The sequence below is a fragment of the Berghia stephanieae genome, chromosome 3 (genome assembly GCF_034508935.2).
Source record: "Berghia stephanieae isolate SIO BIC M18660-M18661 chromosome 3, UCSD_Bste_1.3, whole genome shotgun sequence".
Taxonomy (NCBI): Eukaryota; Metazoa; Mollusca; class Gastropoda; order Nudibranchia; family Aeolidiidae; genus Berghia; species Berghia stephanieae.
This window is the reverse complement of record NC_088362.1, coordinates 67,651,465-67,669,865: the sequence shown is the minus strand read 5'-3', so window position 1 is coordinate 67,669,865 and position 18,401 is coordinate 67,651,465. Positions and strand designations below refer to the sequence as shown.

The 18,401-nt window shown below is 37.1% G+C and overlaps 1 protein-coding gene across 2 annotated transcripts in view; it reads left to right on the top strand.

The window, feature by feature from the left end:
- Positions 1 to 18,401, top strand: part of LOC144968268 (hsp90 co-chaperone Cdc37-like) — a 41,310-nt gene that overhangs the window by 7,894 nt on the left and 15,015 nt on the right. Inside the window, exons 1-4 of one of the 2 annotated variants that reach the window (XM_078906456.1) lie at positions 2,414 to 2,534; positions 9,974 to 10,107; positions 16,714 to 16,765; positions 17,121 to 17,225. In XM_078906456.1, the coding sequence (XP_078762582.1) occupies positions 2,514 to 2,534; positions 9,974 to 10,107; positions 16,714 to 16,765; positions 17,121 to 17,225 (312 nt within the window). In that variant the 5' untranslated portion in view covers positions 2,414 to 2,513. Of the gene's footprint in view, positions 1 to 2,413; positions 2,535 to 9,973; positions 10,108 to 16,713; positions 16,766 to 17,120; positions 17,226 to 18,401 lie in introns of those variants that run through there. The other variant, XM_078906455.1, reaches the window with a different exon arrangement.

Below are 18,401 nucleotides of genomic sequence, written 5' to 3'. Positions count from 1 at the left end.
AGAGGTGAGCCGGTGTTACCAATACTTAGCTTCTATACCAGGACAAATCATTCGTTTGGACAGAAAAATAAATAAAAAACTTACCGCTTACCGCAGGGCTGGCGGAGTCGTTATTTTTAAACTGACTCCGACTCCGACTCCAGCCTTAAAACCGACTCCGACTCCGACTCCTCAAGCATAGTATTAATAGGTAATAATATGCAACCAACACTTGCAGCTACTTTTAGCTTTCCCCAGTATATGTATTATAACAATACAAGCCGCTTCATATTTGATATTGCATCATTAAAAGTACAAGCTCTTCATCATTTTTTGGCTACAGACTGATAAGCTCATTTCGAATAAACACATTAAATAATATTATGAAGGTTGGGTAGGAAAGGGGGTTTTGGAAGCATAGTTCACCTTTAGCTAATACCAATGTAATTTTTTTCAAATTCTATAGGCCTGGATACTATCTATATCTAGTATCTAAAATATTACACATTGAATGATATAAAAATGCAATGTCTGAAAGTGGTAAGGAGTCGGAGTCGGGACTTCTAAAACCGACTCCGACTCCGACTCCTACCGACTCCGACTCGCCAGCCCTGGCTTACCGTCAAAAGCAGTTTAGATTTGAAGATACATTTGTTTTCTATCAAAAAATATTCGGTACTAGACAATCCTTGATGAATTTCAAAAGTTGTGTTTGAAATTATATCCTACATTTTTTCATGATTAATTCCTCGCGAAATCGTGGACGCTTACGTCTCTTTCAATGAGTGCCGTCGCAAACAAAACAAAGGTTTTTTTAAAAAGTTTATTGAGAAAAAGATACGGAAAAAAGTGTCCCTAGATAGGTATGCAATTTGGTGCATAAGTGCAGTAAAAATTGGTGCGCAAAATTAGTTCGTAGAGGATGCGAGACTGTGTGTGATGTGTGTGTGTGTCTCTTTCTTTCTTTTTTATTTTTTTTTTTGGGAGTGCCTACGTACACGGTAACGGGGCATCTAGCCTCAGGATCTACGTACACGTAAACTGGTTTACCGTTGCAACACAAGCAATAGATGGTCCTTGCTGTCGTGACCGCGCGCGCTCGTGTGTGTGTGTGTGTGTGTGTGTTATTTTTAAAAAAATCAAAACAATTTTAACCATTAATGGCGAGATTCCATCTTACACTCCCCAAACTCCATATCTTAGTCTTAATGTTATCATTAAAAGACAAGCTTTGCGATTTATAGTTTAATTGAAGCCCGAGTCGAAATATACTCTTACTACTGCTCTCTTGGTGGAAATGATTTATTCTGCATAAGCAATCTGGAGAAAAAAATCAGTGTCACTGTAAAAGGTTAAAATTTCACGAAGTACGCACCGTGAACACCGCTGTAACAATCCTTTGATCTACGTCATCAGGCAACCCATTGTTTCTTTCATCTTTTCCCATTCCCCTTACTCTCCCCCCCCATTCCCCTTACTATTCCCCCCCCCCCCCATTCCCCTTACTATCCCCCCCATTCCCCCACCCATCTCTCTCTCTCTCTCTCTCTCTCTCTCTCTCTCTCTCTCTCCCTCTCTCTCTCTCTCTCTCTCTCTCTCTCTCTCTCTCTCTCTCTCTCTCTCTCTCTCTTGTCATAGTGTTATCCCTTCCCCTTCCCATCTCATTGTAAACTGAAAACGTTCTGCTGTTTGCAGATACATGTAGGATTGTTTTGTTTTTTCTCTCTCACTAGGCATTTGAAAAAAACAAAAACCTGAAAAAAACAAAACAGCTTAACCTTTTAAAGGCGAATATCAATCTTACTTGGACCAAAAATAAAATCTTACCGTTTTCATCAAAAGACAAAAAAACAAAATACAATTTAAAAACATGAGCTTTTATATAGGGCAATATCCACCCAACGTGCTCAAAGCGCTTTTTATCAATATTCTTACTGCTCTTAAGGTGGAAACTTTTTATTTTTCTGCGTTAAAAAATAATATAAATGCAAACTATTATCTGAAAGCAAAAAATTTGCTTCGCTGTTAAGGGGTTAAGAACACCTGCCAGCATCGTTGATATGCTCTACGTCACCAAGGTCACCAAGCGACACGTCTCCCTTTCGTCTTCATGCAACACACACACACACACACACACACACACACCCCCCCCCCCCCCTCCACTCTCACGGTGGTGGTGGCGGTGGATAAAAAAAAAGGCCTTTTTTTCTTTCATTCAATCAACTTGTCTGCTGTTGGACCCTAGGCCTCTCTACAAGTTCAAGAAATAATATTCACTTTTTTTTCTGCTCCAACGAAAATATCTACCCCCGACCGGTCTAATTATTTGTAGCAGACGACAAATTTCTCAAAACGGTCACGTGACACTGTAAAAACAACACAGGAAGTCCATGAAAGCTTATTTACGGCATTTCCTTTGAACCGTGTAAACAACAAAAGTTTCGTTTTCATTCGACTCAACGGGTCAGATTGGCCGGTATTTTTTAACGAACTAAAGTTCTGAAAAATCAAAATGTTTCTTAGAAAGTTGAAAGATGCTAGTTTTTGAAACAGAGGTGGGTTTTAAAAAATATATATTTATATTTTACGTGAATGCATGCTCAAGGCGAGTTGGACGTTCAGCGGAGGTTGGTAGGCCAAAGGCCCACCTCTCTATATGAAGTTAAAATTTGACAATTTTCAAATGCATTTATTTTTTTATTTACCTCGTGTGTTTTAAAAATAAAAACGCTTGTTTTTAGAATAACATCTAAACTTTATTCATGCCAAATTTCAGGGCTCTATATCGATGCGCAGACACTTTTTAACTCTGCACCGAAATGCCATGTTTACATTATCTTCTCATCATGGCTGCCCGACTATATCGATATTCATATCGATATTTTAAATTTAGTTCCAAATTATTTAAAATTTAGTCCATAATATTTTCTGTACTATTATTTACTTTGTTTTTATTTTGAATACATACTTTCCAACTTTTTTTATGGGCATTTTGTGGTTTTTGTTTTAAAAGTTTGTATATTTCTTCTCTTTGTGAAATTCGATATTAATAATATCGATATTTTAAAAATACCAATTGCTTTAATATTATTTTATTTTGCCATCAAGTCATCAAGTTTCTTTCCCATATGTTTAGTTATGTTTGTTATCTTTTGTGTCCATATTCTAAAGCCCTTAGCCTTGATAATTATTATGGTAAGAACTATTAGTTATAAATTTGACACCCCTACACATTGATAAGTGAAAGGGGGGGGGGGGGGGGGGTGGAGTTGGGGGAATAAAATTATATTAATTGTCAGTTCAAATGATGTAATAGCAATAAATCCAAAGTGGTTCAGCAGAATTTTTTAAAGTATTAAAAGCAGAATTTTCCTTCTAATTAAAATAGGGAATCCGTTTCAATTTATTTGAACTTTTTCAATCTATCATTTTATTTATATGCAATTAAATTGCCAGAGGTAATAATAAACTCATTATATGTCATTGGCAACATGTTTATATCTTTTCATTTAAATACTCTCAAACCCTTTTTATTCTCTATGTATTAAATCAAAGAGGGGAATTGTTTCAGTGAGATATTGGAGATAAATCCAAAAGTGATATAGCAAATTGTTTCTTACGTCTAGCCGAGTTTTTGATTATGTAACTTTTGCGTCATACATATTATGTAATAATGTGTTAATTTGAAATGTTTATCTTCCTCTTTATTAATGTAAATGCATTGTCCTCGATAAGACGAACATTTTGGTATACAATTTATGATAAGAACTCCATATTGACTGTTTTAACCATTTTTTATTAAAATCACGCAATCACAACTTTGCAATGGTAATTTTGGGGTAAAAATCGGTCCTCGCGAAATCGTGTGTGTTTACGTCTCGTTGGGTGCAGCGCAAAAATAACAAAGGTTTTTTAAAAAGTTTATTGAGAAAAAGATACGGGAAAAAGTGTCTCTAGATAGGTATGCAATTTGGTGCATAAGTGCAGTAAAAATTGGTGCGCAAAATTAGTTTGTAACGGATGCGAGACTGTGAGTGTGTATGTGTGTCTCTTTCTTTAATAAAAATTAAAAAGCAAACAAACAGAAATATTCAGAGGGCGACCAAATGGTCAGTTAGAGGAAAAAACAATTATTTTTTTTAAAACAATAAACACAGTTTTAGGAATTCATGCTCAGAAACGCAAAATAAACAAATTCCCGGCCATCATCAATATCCCCAAAATTGTGGCCAGAATGAACAGATTATAGAAACAAGGATGATCAATAAAGTTAACAGGTAGATAGGTAGTGAAAATTTTAATGGTTGGTGGACTATGAACAGATTTGATGATTAACAACTTTGTTCCTGGTTGAAAATAAAAAGGCGAATCGCCAGTTTGACGTTTGCAGTTCAAAGAGACAAAAGAAATTTCATTGATCCATTTGCTTTTAAAAAAAAAAAAAAAAAAAAAGCTGGATTTGACATTTGATCACTATTTACTTTCATCTTGTGTTAAATATCACTTGAGATTGACGGTTTTGGGACACAAATAACAGGCCTGTAAATCTTCCGACAATTCTCGGAATTCCGACAGTACGATTTTGCTCTAAAAATTCTGACATTTAAAAAAAAAAATTATATAAAAAACAAAAATATATTCGTATCGTCAAAAGACAGAACCAACTAAAAAGAAAATAAAAGTGTTTTATTTTGTGCCTCCACGAGAGTCTATTTTTAAAAAACAAAAAAACATTTTCCTTATCTCGTCAAAGACAAAACAAACCAGACAGCATTGCATCTTGTCAATAATTATCACCACCTCCACACTGCCTACTGACTGCCCACAGATTGTGTGTCTGCCCGCATGTAGCTAGCTAGTGTCTGTCACTCGCATTTGCGAGTCCTCGATCACACACAACGTAGTCAGTAATCCCAGTTACACACATAGCGTGTTGGGGACCAGGCCGTTTCTTTCTATTTTGCTACCAACACACACGCCGTTCCATTCTCCTTATTTCAGTTCAGTTCATTATCTCTATCCGGTTAGTTGAAAGTGAACTGGAAAAATATGAATGCGAAATAAATATTTTTCTTCGAATCAAAAAGGTGACTGAATGCTGATATCGTTAGTAGTTTTTCAGTTATTAATTCAATTATTCTTCCTATTTAATATGCCTGAAGTATTTTTAGATCGTAGTTGCGACTTACTTACCTTAGAATAAGGTGTTAAAAATAAATTTAAATGGTTATGGCTTGAAGTACAAGACACTAACAGCGATTTCTTCTCTTGCTATGTGAGGAAAATTGAGGCACCGAGAATGGCATATGTGTCATATCTGGGTTGTGTTGTCAATCCACTTTTTTGGTTTGGTTGGTCTATTTTCGCATCCTCGAAAAGTTCAATTTTTCACCAGCCATTTTCAGGCCTGAAACAATCACTGGTATTTTTTTCAGAATATTTGGTATTTTTCACCAGGGCTGGCGGAGTCGGTTATTTTTAAACCGACTCCGACTCCGACTCCTCGAGCATAGTATTAATAGGTAATAATATGCAACCAACACTCACAGCTACTTTTAGCTTTTCCCCAGTAGATGTATTATAACAATACAAGCCGCTTCATATTTGACATTGCATCATTAAAAGTACAAGCTCTTCATAATTTTTTGGCTACAGACTGATTAGCTCATTTCGAATAAACACATTAATATTGATTAATGATCATCAAATTTAAAAGATAAAACACATCCCCTTTTCCCATGAAAACAAACACACAAAAAAGATTACTATTTGTGAATTTTAGTTTTGAAAAGGTTTTAATAGTTTTAGTTTTAATTTTTCAAAGTGAATTATAAATATAATATTCCCGTTTCCTGAAATATTATAAAGTCGTTAAGTAAAAATAATATTGAAACATTTAAAAGAATAGAACAATCATATCTAGTATCTAAAATATTACACATTGAATGATATAAAAATGCAATGTCTGAAAGTGGTAAGGAGTCGGAGTCGGGACTTCTAAAACCGACTCCGACTCCACCCTCAAACAACCGACTCCCGACTCTGACTCCGACTCACCAGCCCTGTTTTTCACACCTAGTTTGGCATTTTGCATAAAATCTTTCTGCCAACTTGTTACATGCGTCTGGGAATAACGAAAATTGGTTATTCCCAGACAGGTGTCTGGGAATAATGACAGCCTTTGGGGGGTTCAATTAAAGATGCATAACTTCGTTATAAAGAGGGATATCGCAGATATTTTGGTATCATTATTTTCGTCTTTCAATTTCCTTTTAAATGGTATCGGTTAACGAAAAATCCATTAAAAATTCCAGAAGTTATATGAAGTTAAAATTGGCAATTTTCAAATGCATTTATTTGTTTTTTTTATTTACGTCTAGCCGAGTTTTTAAGATTTGCATCATATTATGTAATGATATGTTATTTTGAAATATTTATCTTCCTCTTTATTAATGTAAATGCATTGTCCTCGATAAGACAAACATTTTGGTATACGATATATAATAAGAACTCCATATTGATTGTTTTAACCATTTTTTATTAATATCACGAGATTTCGGTCACAACTTTCCAATGGTAATTTTGGGGTATAAATCGGTCTGAAATTTCAGCCTTTGAACTGCCGTATCTACATTTCTAATCAAGATAGAAACAAAATTCAAACTGTTTTGCAGTGATGCCAAAACTCCGGTTTCACCGGAAAAAACTCCGGTCTGGAGCAAAAAAATCCGGGCTCCGGGCAACTTCCGTTAAATTCCGGTGAGGTCAATTTGTTCCCAGGATACCTCCCCCACCCCCCCCCCCCCCCCAACCACAACATCATCATCACTGCCACTAGTATTACAACGATCATCACTACCACTACTCCTGCAACCACCACCAAATCATCATCACTACCACTACTACTACAACCCCCAACACATCATCAGTACCACAACTACTCCTACAACCACCACCACATCATCATCACTACCACTACCACAACTACCATCACTATTACAACCACCACCACATCATCATCACTACCACTACTACTGCAACCACCACTACCACATCATCATCAATACCACTACTACTACAACCACCAGCATCACATTATCACTACCACTGCTACTACAATCACCACTACCACATCATCATCACGACCTCTACTACTACAACCACCAACACCACCACATCATCATCACTACCACTAGTACTACAACCACAACCAACACCATTACATCGTCATTACCACTACTAATACAACCACCACCACCACATCATCATTACCACTACTACTACAACCACCACCACCACATCATCACTACCACTACTACTACTACAACCACCACCACCACCACCACCACATCATCATTACCATTACTACAAATACAACCACCACCGCCACATCATCACTACCACTACTACTACAACCACCACCACCACATCATCACTACCACTACTACTGCAACCACCACTACCACATCATCATCACTGCAACTGCCACTACTACTACAACCACCACTACCAACATCACTACCACTACTACTACAACCATCAACAGCATTACATCGTCATTACCACTACTACTACAACCACCACCACCACATCATCATTACCACTACTACTACAACCACGACCACTACTACTACAACCACCACCACATCATCATTACCACTACTACTACTACTACAACCACCACCACCACATCATCACTAGCACTACTACTACAACCACCACCACCACATCATCACTACCACTACTACTGCAACCACCACCACCACCACCACATCATCATCACTGCAACTACAACCACCACTACAACATCACTACCGCTACAACTACAACCACCACCACCACCACATCATCAGTATCACTAATACTACAACAACCACCACCACCACATCATCACTACCACTACTACTACAAGCACCACCATCACTTCATCTAAATCACTACAACCACCACCACCACATCATCATCACTACCACTGCTACTACAACCACCATCACCACCACATCATCATCACTACCACTACCACTACTACTACAACAACCACCACTACATCATCATCATCATCACTACCACTACTACTACAAGCATCAGCACCACATCATCATCACGAGCACTACTACAACCACCACCACCACATCATCACTACCACTACTACTACAACCACCACCACCACATCATCATTACCACTTTACTACTACAACCACCACCACCACATCATCACTAGCACTACTACTACTACAACCACCACCACAACATCATCACTACCACTACTACTGCAACCACCACCACCACATAATCATCACTGCAACTACCACTACTACTACAACAACCACCACTACATCATCATCATCATCACTACCACTACTACTACAAGCATCAGCACCACATCATCATCACGAGCACTACTACAACCACCACCACATCATCACTACCACTACTACTACAACCACCACCACCACATCATCATTACCACTTCTACTACTACAACCACCACCACCACATCATCACTAGCACTACTACTACTACAACCACCACCACAACATCATCACTACCACTACTACTGCAACCACCACCACCACATAATCATCACTGCAACTACCACTACTACTACAACCACCACTACAACATCACTACCACTACTACTACAACCACCACCACCACATCATCAGTATCACTACTACTACAACAACCACCACCACCACCACATCATCACTACCACCACTGCTACAAGCACCACCACCACTTCATCTTCATCACTACCACCACCACTGCTACTACAACCACCACCACCACACCATCATCACTATCACTGCTACTACAACCACCATCACCACCACATCATCATCACTACAACTACTACTACAACCATCAGCACCACATCATCATCACGAGCACTACTACTACAACCACCACCACCACATCATCACTACCACTACTACTACAACCACCACCACCACCACATCATCATTACCACTACTACTACTACAACCACCATCACCACTACATCAACAACACTACCACCACTACTACAACCACCATCACCTCATTGTAAAAACGACCACAACAACTACAACCACTATACCACCAACACATCATCATCACTACAACTACTACTTCAACCACCACCACCACCATATCATCATCACTACCACTACTACTACAACAACAACCACTATCACATCTTCATCATCACTACTACTATTACTACAACCACCAACACCACATTACCACCAGTACTACAATCTCTACCATTAGGTTTTGGCGCTTTACTTCATTTGAAATAAGGAAACTTTGGGATTGTATTTGGCAATGTGTTTATGTGTCATAATATAATTCTAATCAATTATCTATTTTGAACTATACAATATGTAAACACAATATCAAATACCATTTGAATTCTTTTTTCTTGTGTGCGGAAATTCCTCTTTCGGCGTTGAAATTCCTACGAGTGGTGTCTGAAACTCCTGTGAGCCAAATTTAAAGTTGGCGTCTCTGTGTTTTGTAATCAGTGTTGCCAGCTCATTCATATGACATTGGTTTGTGAGTTATATTTAGAATTTCTGTTAAACTCCCTAATCTTAGATACTTTCGTTGGTGGAGAAGAAAAAAGTGAGTATTCTTTCTTGTACAATACTAATTTAGAGAGGACTAGGGTCCATAACCGACAAGTTGATTGAATAAAAGGAAAAGGGCCTTTTTTTTATTCTCATCCTCCTCCTCCACTTTCATCCTGACAATGTTATTGTATTGCATTCTAAGTGAAAACAACCAAAGTTTACAGTTGTAACCAAGAGCAATACTCCATTTGATTGAGTCAATCGACTTATTTGAAATAGAAGAGGGGTGATTAATGAGCTATTTTCTGACAAAATAAATTCAATCTGATTTAATGGTTAAATTTGATGGATCTTTGATACCATCACTACACTTTAGTTAAGTCATTGTCAAAGGTGCTTTTGACATTATTACATTGTGTTATATTATGATTGTTCCTTAGGTATCTGATGATGAAGATGATACTCATCCAAATATTGACACGCCCAGTCTCTTCAGATGGCGTCATCAAGCCCGTGTTGAAAGGATGGAAGAGCAAAAAAAGAAGAAAGAAAAGCTTGAAGCTGAAAAGAAAAGGTGAATGGTTATAACGGCCAGTCTAATGTTAACATTCTTTTAACACTTAAAAGTGGCTTTTTACCACTTAATAGTTTTTAATAATATTTTGTTGCGGCCTATGGGTATGGGTGCCAGTTCTTTAGGTTATGACATTTCCGGTTTCACAATATCGGGTTTTTAATAAAGTTTGTGTCACATATCCAAAAAAATCATTCTAATTCTAGGGTTTCAGTCTTTCTAATCTCTCTCACCCATGTCCATGGGCAGTCACATGGCAGGAGCCATTATATTCATGTGTAAAAATGTTTCAATCATTACTGAGTCCAAATGTGGATTAAAAATCTGAACATCAATTCCCATCTTCGAAAATGTTACTACCCACAGTTACAGCTGAGTTTTGAACAATTCTTAGCACATTGGAAACCAACCTTAGGGTTTTTCAGATGGCCGCACACATTGTAAACAACTGTTATTAATTTTCTGCACCATTTGACTCAGAGATAAAAATCATTCCAGAGAAAAAAATAATTCCAAAGAAACTTCAGATGTTCAAATTTTTGCTAAGAAGCATCTGATGTCAACATTCAATGCAACAAATAGCATTCTTTATTTCTATATGCAGTTTCTCTCAAAAGTAGATGGCTTTGGTATTGTTTCATATAATTTGGCTTCATATACCTGTGAACAGCTTTGTTCTTTCTCATAACAATATCAAATCCAGACCAAATTCGGAGGGCTTGTCATTGTCATCAAACAAGCAGTATTGAAACCCATCAGTTAATAATTTCCAGGGGTCATGAATTTTGAGAGAAGGATTTATATAAATTTCACTAAGTAATAAATAGACATGTATAAGTTTAAATGAGCTTGGATAATGAGAAGGTGTGTGTGTGTGTGTGTGGGGGGGGGGGGGGGGGGGGTTAGGAGGGCAAACTTGATATAATAATGACATTTTTTTCTGTACATGCTGTTCTTACATGTCATATGAAAATGGCTACCTTGGCAATGTAGTGGCTATTAATACTAAGATTGACATTTTATGTATCTAACTCTTGGTAAAATCTGAAGGGTTATCCATCCTTACAGATTTTGTCAGTAAATTCAGATTTTTTTGCCTAGAGCTGTTATCTTGTGCAATGTGCTCGGAATGCTTTCCTCCTGGCTGAAGAGTCAATTGAAGGATTTGATTTTTCTAGATATGGATAGATATACGAATTATCCATATTTTATGGAATTTTGTTACTTTATATTGTTTTGATAAAATTTCAAACACTGTACCATGGGTCAAATTTGCAGATGAATGATAATTTCTTGGCAGATCTTGCCGGTCAATTGATATTTTTGCCAGTGAGGGAGTTGATAGTTAACCTGCATATACCACCATTACCACATCTCACATCATCATTACAACTACTATTAGGGTAAAGTCTGCTAAATTCGTCGCGACCCTCAACCCCCAAGAAATAATGCCAGGTAGATATTTATCATTTCAACCCTCAGTGTTGGAATAGTCCATATTTAAAAGACAAGTCATGAAACATTGCTTCAGTTTGCTGGCAACCAATGAAAAATCCTTAAAAGTTTTAGCATGTCAAAATGACATGTCAATATCAAGATGTTATTATATTTATATCCTTGAATTTTTTACTGTAATGGCAATCCTACACTAAAGATCCCATGGTTTGATCATTTGAATGGAAAGGCCCTGATCTTAAAATCGATGCTGTATACACTTTGTCGCCATCCGTATCCATTTTATTTTCATTTTAAGAGTAGATTCTCAACATTGTTTCTAAAATATTTAAGACATCATTTCAAAATTATATACTTTCGGGTAAATTTGCCGCACATCATTATCATTGTACAGCAATTATTCTGAAGATGATCTTTTGCATGCAATATAAGCTGTTATCAAGCACTGAAATCTAGGTAGAATAGAAAGTATGAATATGTAAGTGGGTATAAAAACCAGAAATCAATCGATGGCCAGCTGGCTATGACCTCGTAACTGTGGCTTTGTATGTGACCTCAGGAAGTCGCTTTACATACATCATCATACTCGATTCGAATGCTAATAAATATTTGTCAGTAGACGGTATTGGATAATGTACAGAGATTTGAGGACAAGAAGTGTTTAAGAAATGGAAATTGTTCTCCATATTGTCTTGTAGGGGTAAAAATAAGTATAAAAACTTGCGGCGAAGTTACCCGACAGTGCCTGTAAAAGAGAGTTCTTGTGACTAAAATAAAATATAAATATGTGTTAACACTTCATAATAACACAGTTTATTGGCTAGGTGAACCTATTGTCAGTATCCGGGTTGCCCAGTTGGCATATTGGCTGCTCAAGGCAGGCCTGAAGTGAGACATACGAAAAAGTGGTGATGTTACCCGCTTTTATCCTAGTACTACTGCTACTGAAATTCCATGTGCAGTATCTCTTCTTTTTGTGTAAGTTTTCACATATTTATAGTAAGGTTATCTAAGTTTTCAAATTATCTTTGATATTTGCATACTGCATTATTTATAGTACACTTTCTGGGTGGGGTACCTGATCTCCCATAGTGGGCAGGGAGGTACCTACTGTGTCTTCTATCCCCCTATATCTGTTTTCCAACTTGCTTTCTGTCTTTGACTTGGAATGAGATTACTTGGTTTTGTCCTGGTCCTGGCTGGGAGGGAAACAGCCACATGTATAATTATAGTTTTGGGAGATGATATTTTTTTTTCTTGTAAATCATCTCTCTGTTGTGTACTGGGTTTTGTTGTTTCTTTGTTTTTGTTTTTTTTAAAACATATGATTTGTAAACAATTGAGTTTGTTCCTCTTGGTGGGGACCTGTTCTTGTGCCTGGATGAGACATTTAGGTGATCTCAAACTAAGTACACTGATTGTGTGCTCTTGGAATCTACATCTGTTCTCCATTTGAGCCAATTCCCCTTTGTCTTGCTTATTCTTGTGTGCTTTAGTTGTAATTCCAGAACTTTTTACTATCCCATTTTTTTCATTTTTTCCTGACGCTGATAATGACCTAAATGTGTTGCAAGTGTCTTAAAACCCTTAAAAACAAACAATAGTACACTTTAATAGTATTGGTGAGTTTGAATCATATATTTGGATTCACTTTTCATTTTATAGAATCTGATAGTTAAGTTATAATAGACCTGTATATTCTCAGTCAATTAACTGAAATCAGTCAATTTGTCAAATTCAAATATTTAAAAAAAGGAAAGAAAGAAATGAAGAAAGCAAGAATTCGCAAATCGTAGTCGAATGACCGTAAAGTAATTAGGAGTGTTCCACAGCGCTACGCATAGCTCATGGGGGCCGTTTATATTATCGATGGATATATATTGCCAAGGCTAAGCGACGCTTTTTTTAATTGGCGTGTCTGAACACATCCCAGTGCATTTGCACACAGCCTTCGTTAAATTATTGTTTCACTTTCCAAACCTGTCGTGATCCCAACAATAGCCAATTTTAACTGAGCCGCCGAGCGATAAATTTCACTGTTTCATCTAAGCCAAAATTGACCACATTTTCATGGGGGTTTTTAAAAGAATGAAAAAGTAAAATGCTAAAGCTGGCAGTGCGTTATGTAGACACCTTCAAATCGAAAGTTAGGATAGATTGCTACAAGCACATCTCGATTGCCTCTCGTTGTAAACAAACTGGTTGACCGTTTCTTCACTGATTGGGTACCTAATTATAAGGAACAATGGTAAGTAGCCTAATTAATTCCAGCGCAAATTAGGACGTTTTCTGCCATTGTTTTGCTCAAGCGAGCTTGTTGTTTACTGTGGCGATTTACCATTCATATTGATTCTTTGGATTTTTCCGCTACGGCTACTCCTGCCGAAGTTTCTTCATTATGATGATAATTCACTTCTCCTACTTAATGATTCAGTGTATTGGCCAGAAGTCATATTTATTTCAGTTTTTTTCCCTGTCATTAACTGATTGAAAATCAAGTTTGCTCATTGCTACATTATTTTAATTAATGTTCTCACATTGCCTGAGCTGTTCGTGGATTGCAATTCAGACTTGTCGAGCATCAATAAAGATGTGAGGAATAAATTCAATTGGTCATGGCACAGAAGTTAAAGATGGTAATGGTGATTATTTTTCTGACTATGTCAAAAAAATTCCAAAATTTGTGAATTCTTTCTTTGATGAAGTCGTCTTTACTTATATGAATGACATGCTTATTTAGCATTCCTTCTACATCAAATCAATGGCAGTCATACTTCCAGTAAGTAATAACACCCACTATTTTAATGTATTGTATTTATCACTCTCCTCACCAATGGTGCCCTTATTTTTAAAAAAAAACAACTTGACTTCAGTTTGTCAAAGAGTTTCAGTCAATTTGTATCGAGCTCATTTACAGGTCTAAAGTTACAGTAATTTTAAGTGTATGTCGTTGTTATCAGAAATTGTTAATGAATTTGACATTTGCACACTGATATAATAATTTATTTGTTAATATAATAATTATGGTAATAATTTTTTTTTTTTGTGGGTAAGAGGTAAATTACTCAGGTCATTATTATTCCAATTTAAAAAAAAAATTATTAAAACAATAGCAATGAGCAAGCAGCTTGACTTTAGAGAATTGTCATTATTTGAAGCTATTCTGAATCATGGGAAGATATTTAGAATTAGAATTATTTATCAACTCAGTTTTATTTAATTGAAGAGGATTAATACGAGGGCTCTTTCAGAAATAACCGAAAAATGCCCATTGCTCAGCAACCAGTGGAGATTTTTAAATTCTGTAAACGACATGATATTCCTTATTTCCTTACGGATATTCCCAGAAATTATGAAGTGCCTCATTTTGCACAATGAATTTCTAGACGATTTTAAAGATGGCGGCCCACCTTGAAACTTGGTCAAAGGAGGAAATCAGAGCTGTCATACGTTTTTTGAACGCCAAAAGTCTGAATCCTACCGAAATTCATAAAGAACTTCAGAGTGTATATGGTGAGCATGTTATAAGCCGTACACAAGTCTATCACTGGTGTAATTTGTTTGAAGCCGGCCATTCCGACTTGACAGACAGGGAAGGGAGAGGGCGTTCGATAACTGCGACGTCAGAAGACAATGTGAAGCGAGTTGATGAGCTTATTCGTCAAGACAGGAGGTTGAAACTTCATGAAATCGCAAGCAGTCTTCTGCCCATAGAATTGTATTTGATGAACTTGACTACAGAAAAGTCAGCGCAAGATGGGTTCCTAAGCAATTGACAGACAATCATAAAGAACAAAGATTGGACATCTGCAGGGAACTTTTGAGAAGAAGCAAGAGCTCACGCAGGGTTCACGGGCATACTGCCAACGCGGCGGAGACTTTCTAGGGTACGATATGACTTTTCTTGACAGCATAGTCACCGGTGATGAGACTTGGTTGCACCATTGCACCCCAGAAACAAAGCAAGATTCGATGACATGGAAACATCCATCCTCACCTGTCGCGAAGAAATTCAAAGTCATGTGGTCAGCAAAGAAAATAATGGGAACTGTTTTCTGGGACAGTCGTGGTGTTATTCTGTTCGAAACCTTACAACCTGGAGAAACAATCAATGCTGCAAGGTACTGCCAAACTCTTGACAAGCTTAGGGAGGCCATTCGCAGAAAGCGCCCAGGGCAGTTGACCAACGGGGTCATTTTGCAACACGACAACGCTACACCCCACACAGCACGAGTGACGCAAGGTTGGCTAGAGAAATATGTATGGGAGATTTTGCCACACCCACCACACAGTGCAGACCTCGCACCATCTGATTATCACCTCTTTTGGGCCACTGAAACGTGAGCTGGCAGGAAAGCGCTTTGATGTCGATGAAGAGCTTGTTGACCATGTGCGGAAATGGCTACAAAACCTTGACGGAAATTTCTTCCGAGAGGGTATCTATTCCATGGTGCGGCGTTGGCAGACGTGTGTTGACAGACTTGGCTGTTACGTAGAGAAATGAAAGACGAGTCAAGGTATGAACACGTGCAAGAATTTTGTTGATAGCATAAAAAACGCGGATTTTACAGGCATTTTTCGGTTAATTATGAAAGAGCCCTCGTAAAACTGTATTGGCCATGGAGTAGAAAAAGAAGCAATCTGCAATTTTTTTTTTTTTTAAACAAACAAAAATTGTGGCAGGGGGAGGGGGAGAGGGGAGGGATTGCGAAGGTCAAGGCAAGAAGTTTATCCTCCTCACCATCATCATCATCATTATTACTGCTACTGCAACCAACAGTACTACTTCCAACTACCACCACCTCCAGACATCACCACTACCAATAACTTCACCATCACCATTTACAGAATCAACAATTACACACTACTACATTAAATTAACTATTAGTCAGTGTTATATTTGGTGATTTTGTAAGTATTACTTGGTTTTGTTTGAAAACAGCTTGGTCAGTGGATTGTTTCAGGGTTTTTATGTATGGCATTGAACACTTTCAGGCGAAGTGACCATGGTCAACTTTGACCCATGCACTGTACAGTTGGATTTTTTTAAAAGAGAGAAAATAATACGGCACATAAAGGGCAGGAATTAATGTCAAATTTTATATTTAATCTTCTTTTTTTTTCTTCTCTTTTCCTTTTTGTTATATCCAGTCATAATGAAAAGCTGGCAGAAATGAAGCGAAAGCTAAAAGAATCTGAGGAGGTAAATGAATATTTGTTTTGTTTTTTACATGTTTATTGGATTACATCTTTTTTTTTTGTTCAATTATTGAATTTCAAAATTGCATTTCTGGTTTTTATCAGTAATCTTCAGCATCAAAGTTTGTTCTATGGCATTAATTTACACCACTGAAAATGTCTGATATAGATGAGGGCAATTTGATGGTGAGGGCAGGAATTTAATTTAATTTTTTTTTAAGTGAGGAGGCCGGGGGGGGGGGGGGGGGGGGGGGGGTAGGTCATTCTAATCTTTGTAAGCTATTATTATCCGTCAAACCAATGAGTTAAAAAATCTTAAGCATGCTTTTATTTAAAGTGATGTTTGTTGTCCTTTACAGTCAGCATCTGCAGATTTAAGCAAATTGAAAATTCAAGTCAGCGAGTTGGAAAAACAAGAGGAGGAGTTTCGGGCCAAAGAAGAAGAATTGAAGAAGGAGGAGAGGGTAATTGATCTGCTTTTATATTTCATTGTTTTACTTGGTTTTGGTGATTTTGATTCTTTTAAAATTTTCTCTTTTTAGGCTTGGTATAGTTGTTGTGTCTCATGCTTTAGGAGATGTTTATTCATTTGTTTCGTGTCATGTGCCTGTGATTGATTAAATGTAAACAATGTTTAATTGCTGAATTGTGGCTTATTAAGTAAAATTAAATAAATGAATGCGCAAAACTTCACTGCATATAGTAAAGAAACTTCAATTTTAAAATCTTGACAAAATAAAGACATTTAAATGTTGTGTCAGGCTCCAATATCAGGTTTAAAGCTTGTCCCAAAAATGAAGGGACCGGTTTTGATCCAATATTCAGTCATTTTTTTTTGTTTGTTGTCTTTTTTTCTTTTGCAGTGGTGAATGTGCAGTTTGAATCTTAGATGTTATTAAGTACTTTGTCATAGACATACATTCTATTCAAAGTAGAGCTGTAGTGAGACACAGTAACAGTTCGATACTCAAATTACTTTGTCGGGAAAGCAATATATTGAATATTGAATCGAACTGTCCGATTTGAAACAGATACCCAATATTAAACAGCTTAATTAATGCTAGAAACTTATAAACAAAAATGCTTTGCCTAAAATTCAAATGTTGTTTCGAGTCGGAAGAACCCAATGCTGGTAATTTTGGTATCTAATACTAATACCCATACTATTGCACTAACCACCTAATTGCTTATGCACTGTGCACTCAACAGTACCGTGTGCTGTCCGGCTGTTTTGTATCACACACCCACTTGTGGATGTCTTGTTTATGATTTGATTTAAGGAGTGGTATACACCAACACACCCACTTTTTGATTCTTGAGCTTGAGAGAAATGATTCACTAACAAACTGAGCAGGGAGTTTTTGTGTTGACACCTCGAGGCAGTAAGCGTAAACAACGTCACATTCCAACTGTGATTTTTAACTCAACTGATCCGGTGTATTGCAATATTAATAAGTACAGGCCTCGGGGAGGCAAATGGTGACAACTCGTTGTCCACCCCATACAGACCCCTGTCCACCACCATCACTTGTAACTGTGCCGACCACAAAAAGTATCAGAACGACAACAATAATATTGTTATTGGTCTTTTAAATGTACAGTCTTGTCGTAATAAAACGGAAGAACTAAATGATTTATTA